Source organism: Myotis daubentonii, chromosome 5 (genome assembly GCF_963259705.1).
Source record: "Myotis daubentonii chromosome 5, mMyoDau2.1, whole genome shotgun sequence".
NCBI lineage: Eukaryota > Metazoa > Chordata > Mammalia > Chiroptera > Vespertilionidae > Myotis > Myotis daubentonii.
The window spans coordinates 88655850-88665339 of record NC_081844.1 but is presented as its reverse complement, the minus strand read 5'-3'; the positions used below and the strand labels follow the sequence as shown (position 1 = coordinate 88665339).

General features: G+C 39.0%; 1 protein-coding gene across 1 annotated transcript; it reads right to left on the bottom strand.

Annotated features, from left to right (window-relative positions):
• Window positions 1-227: 227 nt before the first annotated feature.
• On the bottom strand, window positions 228-6376 carry LOC132235820 (double-headed protease inhibitor, submandibular gland-like). Its single transcript, XM_059698805.1, has 6 exons — window positions 6226-6376; window positions 4693-4706; window positions 3928-4049; window positions 2607-2649; window positions 852-958; window positions 228-397 (listed from the first exon to the last, which is right to left on the bottom strand). Exons 1-6 carry the CDS (start codon window positions 6290-6292, stop codon window positions 343-345), a joined length of 408 nt encoding a protein of 135 aa, XP_059554788.1. The 5' UTR covers window positions 6293-6376; the 3' UTR covers window positions 228-342.
• Between the last annotated feature and the right edge of the window lie 3114 nt (window positions 6377-9490).

Genomic DNA, 9490 nt, shown 5'->3' with positions numbered 1-9490 from the left:
ACTATGGTCAGATCCACCCTTTGACGCATTAACTTAAAAATTCTGAGTTGTTTTAAAATTGGATGCCATGAGCATATTCTTCACCCAAGAGTATGTCTATAAACTCTCTCATTCCCAATTTCAGTAGGATTAGAAGAAATATTTTTGTGTGATTTATAGTTCAGGAAAACGACCACGGATACTCTCCTTAAGACAAGAATTTACATACACGGAGACAAGCCAGACAGTTACTGCTAAGATTCTTTTATTGAAGAATTAAACCCATATATTTGTCCCACAGCATCCCCGGGAAACTGGTTCTCTATGTGGAATCTGCTAAAGGAAGCTTGGTGAGCTTGAGCATCAGCGAGACTCGCATTGTCCATAATTGGCCAAATAGAGGGCACCACGGCTCCTCCTAGAAAAGAAATCATTTTTTAAAAGAAAGGTAAAGGTTTTGGAAATCTTGAAAGTTTCATATTTTTAGATCAATCCAGTCAAATGAGTACACAGCATGAAAGATGAACAGTTAGCCACTAAGCTTAAGCAAGGTGATCTAAAAAAAAAACTTCAATGTGCTAGTAAAAACCAGTGTCAAGAGCCCCCTCCCCCAAAAAACTCTGTGAATTTTTCTTTTGTCTGTCATTTAAAAATACTGTAAGAAATCGCTCATTTTCTAGCTTCCATTTCTTCCTACTATCCACTTTCTCTCTTCCTCTCTCTTTCCTTCTTCTTTTTATAAAACATTATGATCATCAGTGAGCCATCTCACTCTTATGCTTCATAGCAGCATCTTATTTGGAAGTCAAGATTGTCTCTGGCTCTCTGAGAAAGGCTATTTCTGCAAATAATATTTTGAATTCAGCACTTACATAACACTGTTGCAAAACAAACATTTGTTGGCATACACTACTCCATCAGATCCACAGTGAGGCATATATTCCATGGTGCATGCCTCAGAGTATTTGGTGCATTCAACCTGCCCATGTCCCCCAAAAAAAGAAAGAAAAGAAAGAACAGTTTCAGATCATTAAATCATAGAAAAGAAACTTTCAAAAGACCTTGAAGGATTATTTAGTTCAGAATTCCATATGCAAAACAACATTCTCCGAAGTTTATATAATCTGACCTAACAATGGTGGGACGATCATCACAGCAAGGGAGAGCTCAGTTCAGGTTTACGGCTTCCCTCTCACTCCTCTACATTAGAGTGACAGATACATCCTATGGATTCTATCTCGTACTTAATTTCCAAATTAGTCCTCTCCTTACCAGACTGTCGTTCCCTTTAATCCAGCCCTCAATAGGTCCTGCCTACACATCTGCAGTTATCTGCCAATGTACTGCCCAGCCTCCATGCTTTATTGAGGATTTCAGTCCTCCTCCACATTGATGCAGAGTGATTTATTTTTTTTTTTACAAATCAACTTAGATCTTGTTCTTCAAAAACTTAACAGACTTCCCCATCAACAGAAAGTCCCCTCATGACCTGTGCTAATCTCTCCATTCTTATCTGCTCTGCCACTTATGCTAGGCCATTTAAGGACTGAATTCCCTGAGAGTCTCTGCTCCTGAAAGTCCCTGTGACTTTGCTTATGGTGTTTCTTCTCTTACATGATGTTACCCACTTTATCCATCAACCCAGCTCCTGTTCCTCCTTTAAAGTCAGGTCACATGCCGAAACCGGTTTGGCTCAGTGGATAGGGTATCGGCCTGCCGACTGAGGGGTCCCAGGTTCGGTTCCGGTCAAGGGCATGTACCTGGGCTGTGGGCACATCCCCAGTGGGAGATGTGCAGGAGGCAGCTGATCGATGTTTCTCTCTCATCGATGTTTCTAACTCTCTCTCTTCCTTCCTCTCTGTAAAAAATCAATAAAATATATTTAAAAAAAAAAAAGTAAAGTCAGGTCACGGACTTTTATAAGTTTCTCTCTCCCACCCATGGAATTGGGTTAGGTACCTCTCCTTAAATTAAACTGTCTTTTACATGTTAAGGGTTCTCCTATCTTATTCTAATTATTGACATCCCACTCACATAGCTCTTTACCCCTAAATTATCTCTATATTTCTTTTTAATTTTTTGTGCTTTTAAAAAATAACTTTCTTTATTGTTATGAGAATAACCTTGAGTCCCTAATTCCCTTGAACTCCTTTTTGTAACCTGCTAATTAGTTGCAGTGTTAGAAAATAAGCACGTGGCTCAGCCGGCGTGGCTCAGTGGTTGAGTGTTGACCTATGAACCTGGAGGTCACAGTTCAATTCCCAGGCAGGACACATGCCCAGGTTGCAGGTTCAGTCTCATCATGGATGTTTTTCTCTCTCTCTCCCTCTCTCTTCCTCTCTGAAATCAATAAAAATATTTTAAAAAATAAAAGAAAAGAAGCACATGTACACCAACCTGCCCCAATTAAGGGCTATGAGTAAAGTTTCTGAAGTCCTCCTCTGGGCAAATAAATTAACTCTACTTCAGGTCATCTGTTTAGGCTGGCCAAATGTCTTACCTATGACCATACATGGTATAGATAATTTTTAAATGACATATCTTAAAATAGTTTTTCCCATAGGAAAATGAGGAATTAGTGTAACATTTTATATTTAAGAATAAATAAAATTTCTGAATATACTTACACATTTCCCATCATGAAGTTTTCTGAGTACATATCCTTGTTCTCTGAAAGAGAAAATTTTATCTAATGGGTAAAGCAGTTACTTGATATTTCATAACCTACAGCATAAAATACAGTCATATGTCATTCTGTGTTGTCTGACCAGGACTGAGAATGAGGGGTTCTGGTTAATAGTCTACTATTATTACAATATCAGTTGACTAATATTGACCATTAATATCTTTGGTGGGTAATAAAACATCCATCAAATAAAAACATACAAAAATAAGATCAACACTAAAAGGACTATTAAAAAATAGTCCATGAATATTCAGATAAAAATCAAAGGAATAGTATAGTGTGAGAACATTTTTGCAGTTAAGAAAAAATGCTCAAATCCATTTCTGACATTAGTGTGGGTAATTTTGTTACAGCTATTTCTCCTTTCTGAGTTAGATTTCTAACTTCTTTAAAGAGGATATGAGATATGAGTTAATATAATCCATAAAATCTCCCCAGTCTTTAAACTCCTATTGTTTTAGTGGCGTATGAGTTTGCATATCCTAAAGATTATATCCTGAATAACAATTGCTATTATACTTGACTATACATTTCAGAAGGGCTAGAAAATGAGAGAAAATAAGGAAGAAAATCATGAGGAGAAAATAGAGCTCATTTCTATGTGTATTCACTCCATATCTACTGCTTAGCTAATGATTGACATGTTTTTATCACAGTAAATTCTAAACACTGTTGTAATTTATATCTTATATAAGGGAATACTGAAGTGTTTAGTGGATTGGATGTTTACCTCATGCTACAGATTAATTAAATGCAGTTTGGATTCTAATCCATATGTCTGACTCCAAAGCCCATGATTTTAACAACTAATCATAAAATAGTGAATTAAAATAGCTAGAATGGCTGGTAATAACCATTCTCCTAGAAGCTGAGAGGTTGTTTCCAGTGAGGAGTTAATATTGAACTTGTGGCAGTGGGGATTCCAACTGGTTCCAACTACCATTTGTACTCCCACTCTCTTCCCCAGACTTTTCCAGGCAACCATGAGAAGTAACATGAATTTCCTCTGGTGTGTGAAAGATAGAACAAAGCCTTGTAATCATGTCCATGGCTAACAGCCTACAGAGAGATAGCTATCTTCTGAGTTCCTTAGAGATATAGCTAATTTTTTAAAATTTTAACAAAGCAATGCCCAAAGAGGATGGTCCAAAGGTAGGATTTGTCAAACCCTGTGTTTAACAACCAAGCAGATTTTGGCCAATGTGGATTTTGTGATCTTTAAAGGGTCTGGGGCTGGGCTCCAAATTGAATACCATACTTACTGTCTTTTCATACAATACATGCATTCATTGCTGTAAACTCTATTATCTACGCCACATATTGGTTTATACTCCCTTGTGCATGCAAGACTGGAGCCTTTGCCCTGGTATTTGGAGCAATCCACCTGTAATTGGAAGAAAAATAATGTCCTACATTCTCTTTCTTCAATTCTGTAGTCATTCTCATATCAAAATGGAAAGAAGAGAGAAGAGAGTGGAAAGAGTATCCAGAAGATATTCTATTGGACCAGGTGCTGCACTACGAAAACTGATCAGACCTAGGACATTCCTTAAGTAAAATAAGAATTGGCTGTTTAAGCCCTGGCCAGGTAGCTCAGTTGATTAGAGCATCATCCTGCTAAGAAGGTTGCAGGTTTAATCCCTAGTCAGGGCAACATAGAAGAATACCCCCCCCCACACACACACACACACACACAAATAATTGGCTGTTTAAGAAGAAAATATTATTCTCTCCTTTTAGGGTTATAATGCAAGTCCAAAGGAATAATTAATGTGAAAAATAATCAGAAAAGTTTAAAATGCTACCCAAAAGTAAAATTTACTTTATCTGTTACTCCCCGTTTGCAAGGAGACTCCTTTTGTAACCTTTTAAGAAAGAACCACCAGGAAAAGAAGAGTCGAAACAGTATTACCCCCTGAGGAATTATTTTAGTTTACTGTGAGCCAGTTTAGCTACCTCCCTAGCTCCTTTACACATTAGCTCTGATTTTGTTTGTACAAAGACCATACAGAGAAGGCTGTACTCACCGCTGTCCCAATTGCTTGATCACCAGAAGAGAGGGGATGGAGATGTAATTGGAGAGAAGGAATTGGAGAAAGCAAATTCCACGGTTAGAATTGCAAAACTGGATTCATTGTTCACAGTAACTAAAACCATGTGTTGTAGTAAAATATAGACATGTTTAAAAACGTTTAAAAATGCCAAAAAAAATGTTAAAAAGGTTTTAAAATGTTTGAGTTAACTTTCCTGAAACTTAAAGTGTGATATTAAGGACATGTTCCCCACTGCCCTGAAGGATCTGAACTTCAATTACTGACTTAGAGTGACTTGCCATGAGAACCGTATGTCTGATGACTTATATTCCTCCCCCTCCCCAGAGTGAAACCAAGTGTTGGCAAGTTTGTTTTCTGATACGCCCTTTGGAACTAAGGTTGAACTTGAGATCTTGCTATGCATTTTGTTGACCAGAATCCCCTTACTCCCCCCGCTGGACTGCCACGGGTACTACAGGCTATTTAAAGGGTCCCCGAACACCATTCAAGTTGATCATCGCTAGATCGCCCTGGTAAAGGCTGATTGCTTTGATCCCTGCGCTGCACTGGTGGCTCTGATGCTGGAAGTTTATCTTCGCTGCCTTCAGTTTGGGCGCAGACCCTTTCCCCACACCGCTTCGCTCCATGCCACAGGGCTCTCTGAAGGCAAGCTGCCCTGAAACTGAAACTTCGTTCCTGACCTGACCATCCAGCCAGAGAAGGTGCCGCTGCTGCCTGGAGAGGAAGCCAGGCGTTGGGAGCTCCCTTTAAGCCTGTACCCATGGCACCAGGAAATTTTTGAGTAACAGTGTGCTATGTGCTGATAAGCTTTGTGCCCAATGCAATGATAAAAGGAGAATAAATTGCTGTGTGGATTGTAACTGTAACTATTTGTGTGGCATAATTCCTCCGGCAGTCATAAATACACTAATATAAGGTCAGATGAAATTGCCTGCCACGGTCCTACCAGCCCAAAGCAGTCTTTTTGCTGGTAACTACTTTAAATGTCCGAGTACCTGCACGGTTAAGGGATAAACTCCCCTTTCTTTCTCGGACACCATTTCCCAACATCCCTTCCCCAGGCCAGACCTAAGAGAGGTCACTTCTTTACTCAGGGCCAAAGTCAGGGTGGAGACAGAGATGCATGTGATCTCTGCGGAAGAACCATGGGGAAATCTCTGGTCTTTGGAGGAAGGGCTGTCACAGGTCTTCAAGAGTTCTTGTGGGCATGCCCAGGGCAAGGTTGGGTTATGGTCTCAACATTTCATGAGTGGTTTCTGAAAGGGCAAGTCAGAATCTTGAGGGATCCTGATCTGGAACTGGGTGAAGGTCCTACAATCCTTTTCATCTTCTCCATCTCTCTTCCTTTTGCTGAAGATCTGACCCTTCTCCCACTTTGTCAATCAGACCAATCCAAATAGATACTTGCTAAATTTTCTTCTAACTTCAGCATTCTACTCTTACTAAGGGCTGAATATATTGCAGTTAGCATAAAGGCACGAGTATTTAAAAGGATTCTTAACTCACCAGGTGGAGAGACAGCCCATGTAGTGGCTACTAGAGCAAGAACGGCAAGAGCAGTGATGGTCTTCATCGTGGGGATGAGTGAGGGTGCTAGGGCTATGCTGCTCCGAGGCAACAAGTCCAGAGAGAGAGACAGAGAAAAGGTAATCTGCCTAATACACTCGTGTGTATATATAGTGCACATATGCAATGCAGGGTCCCACCCTCATTAAAAATTGACCTTTACAATGATGATTGGCTGTTTACCCAAGCTAGGGTATTTTTTCATTGGTCAAGGAAATCTTCCTTATTATCTTGATTTATAGACAGTTGGTACAGTTACACCCTGAAACTCATCTACCAAAGGTGTTTTACGTAATAATCTTTTGATTTATCAGCAAATACAATGGCATGACTATATTTGAGAACAAATATCATAGGTGTAGTAAGAAGAAATAAAAATTAAAATGACATGTGTAAAGGGTATAAGTTTGCAAGGTGATGAATAACCACTAGATCTCATTGACATAAAAATGTCAAATCACTATGTTGTACACCTGAAACTAATAGAAGTAATATATTTAAACTAATATACCAATTATACTTAAATAAAACATTTAAAAGGTTAAATACAGGAAAGTTGAAATAGAAAGTAAAAGCAACATTTCTTTAAAATGTACAATAGTAGGCAATAGGAATAGATAGCGTTGTAACACCTTGATTTTTCAGAGTATGAAGAACTTTACAATGTTCTATGAAGGTTTGTTAAATGATTAAAATAAACTGGTGAATTTTATAGAACAGTATTGTTCCTACTTGGCAGATGGGATGACAAACTCAGAAAGATTAAATGTATTCTATTTAGCCCTAGCTGGCTTGGCTCAGTGGATAGAGCATTGGCCTACGAAATAAAAGGTACTGAGTTCAATTCTGGTCAAGGGCACATGCCCTGGTTGCAGGCTCAACCCCCCACTAGGGGGCATGCAGGAGTCAGCCAATCAATTATTCTCTCTCATCATTGATGTTTCTATCTCTCTCTTCCTCTTCCTTCCTTTCTGAAATCAATAAAAAAATATTTTAAAAAAATGTATTCTACTTAGTCACATAGTTCATGGTCAGGAGAGCTAGTTCTACAAAATCCTAGGCCTTAACTTCTCTCCTGAAATACATTTATCCTTTATTAGGATATGTTACTTCAATAACTAAAATGGGTATTGAATAATCTGATTTTAGCATTCTTTCTCATGCCTCTTAAGATTATAAGCATGATATTTTGTTTAACACAAACTAATAAAAGAGTAATATGCTAATTAGACTGGATGTCTTCTGACATCCGTTCTGACAAAGCTGGAGTGTGGCCGGCCTGGAAACTGCCTGCGGCCCCTCACCCAGGCTGGCCCCACCCCCAGTGGGAACCCCCCACCACAATCTGGGGCCCCCTTCAGGTGGCCCCCACCCATGCACCAGGCCTCTATCCTATATAATAAGAGGGTACTATGCAAATTCACCCTAACAGCAGAACGACCACTGGACCAGTCACTATGAGGCACACTGACCACCTCTTGGTCCCTTTCCCCAGCTGGCAGGCTCTGATCACCTGATGGCCATCCAATAATTTCCAATTACTTAGAAATTCATCCCTATTATCTCATGTGGTCCTCACATTAGTGTTCCAGGAGATAGAGTTAAAATAGAGTAAATTCCCAAAGAACAAACTCAAAGATTCGAGGAGTTAAGCAAATTCCTAGAGCACTCAGCTACTGAGTGATAGGATCTTGACCCAAACTGGGTCTTCTAATTTCAGATCTTATGATCTCACAGCACTCACTGCATTTGTTTCTAATTTTTTAAGGAGTGTCTCTCTCACTCATACTATTTATTTTTTCCAATGCCACCTCTTTCCCTCAGGTAGAGTTGTATAATCTCAGTAATACCATTGTGAAATTTGAATACTTATTACCTCACCCATATTTCAATGCTTCATCAATGTTTGAAATATGCATAATACAATGAAATGCTCTCTAGAAGCTTCTCTGAATGGGATAAGTGATCTTCCTCTCAAGTTAGAGTGAAGCATCTCACTAGACTGACCATGTTCTAAGTAGATAGAAATAAGAACAATGGCTCACAGGATGTTAGAGCTGGTGGGGCCCTGAACAAGCATCAGGATTTGTGGTTTTCAAACTTTTCATTGCTGTTGTTTACTTAAGAAATGGAATGTTTTTCCTCCCAAAGGTAATTTTATGAGGCCAGTAATAAACGAAACAGATATTTTTAAAGGAACTAACTTAAATAGAAGCAAGATAGGACTCATGAATGCCTACATTTTCTGCACAGAACTCAAGGTTGCATGTAAGTTCATTTAAGAACTTCTAAACTAGATTCCAAATAAAATAAAATAAAAAGTAAAATAAAATAAAAAGAGGAAGTGAGACCACTCAGTGAATCAGATCCCCTGAAACTGGTGCAAGATTCTTTCTGGTTTGCCATACTTTCTCACACCACCACCCACCCTTGTGTCAATATGGGATTTCTGCCTCCACTTACTTTCCCAAAGAAGGTGAGGGAGGATCTGCCACCTGATCCTAGACTCAGTTCTCCACTACTTATTGGACACCACCTTCTGGATATCCGTAGCGGCTTCAAGGTCAAGATTTCCCCCAGAAATCCTCGTGCCTGTTCCCATTTTTAATGTCTTCTGTCCAGTTTCACTCTGGTAAGCTTTGTCAGTAGTAACCAATACAGGAAAATGTAGGAGTTTTTATTCCTCTCTAATTTTAACATTCATATCTAATCTTCCACCAACTAGGTTTTATTTTGTGTGTACCTTCCAGGAAAATTATGAGTTTTAAAATATTATTTCCTTCTTTGTAATGCACAGCTCAAGAATAATTGTCTAGAAATCTACCTCCCATGTTCTTCCCTTTTTGGAAATTCTCATAGGCATGACAAAGAAATTAACCATCAATAAATTCTAACATGACTTCATTTTTCTTTTTTCCTTTTGTCACCTACTCAATAACTAAGGATTTAAAAACAGTATATAGAATTATGCTGAAGTCAGCATCAACACAATACATTGCCCAAATTAAAAGTCACTTCAAAGGAACCACACCCATTTCTATTAAGCCTGTTGCTTAACAGGCTCAAGGTTTTTGCTTCAAAACAAATTGATTGGCTGGGATACTAGGGCAGCCAGCACTAAATGTGGGTCTGTACTGCCATGACTCCCTAGCAGTCCCCACTGTGGTCCCCCACACAGTAGGTGTGAGCTTCCATCAATAAATAT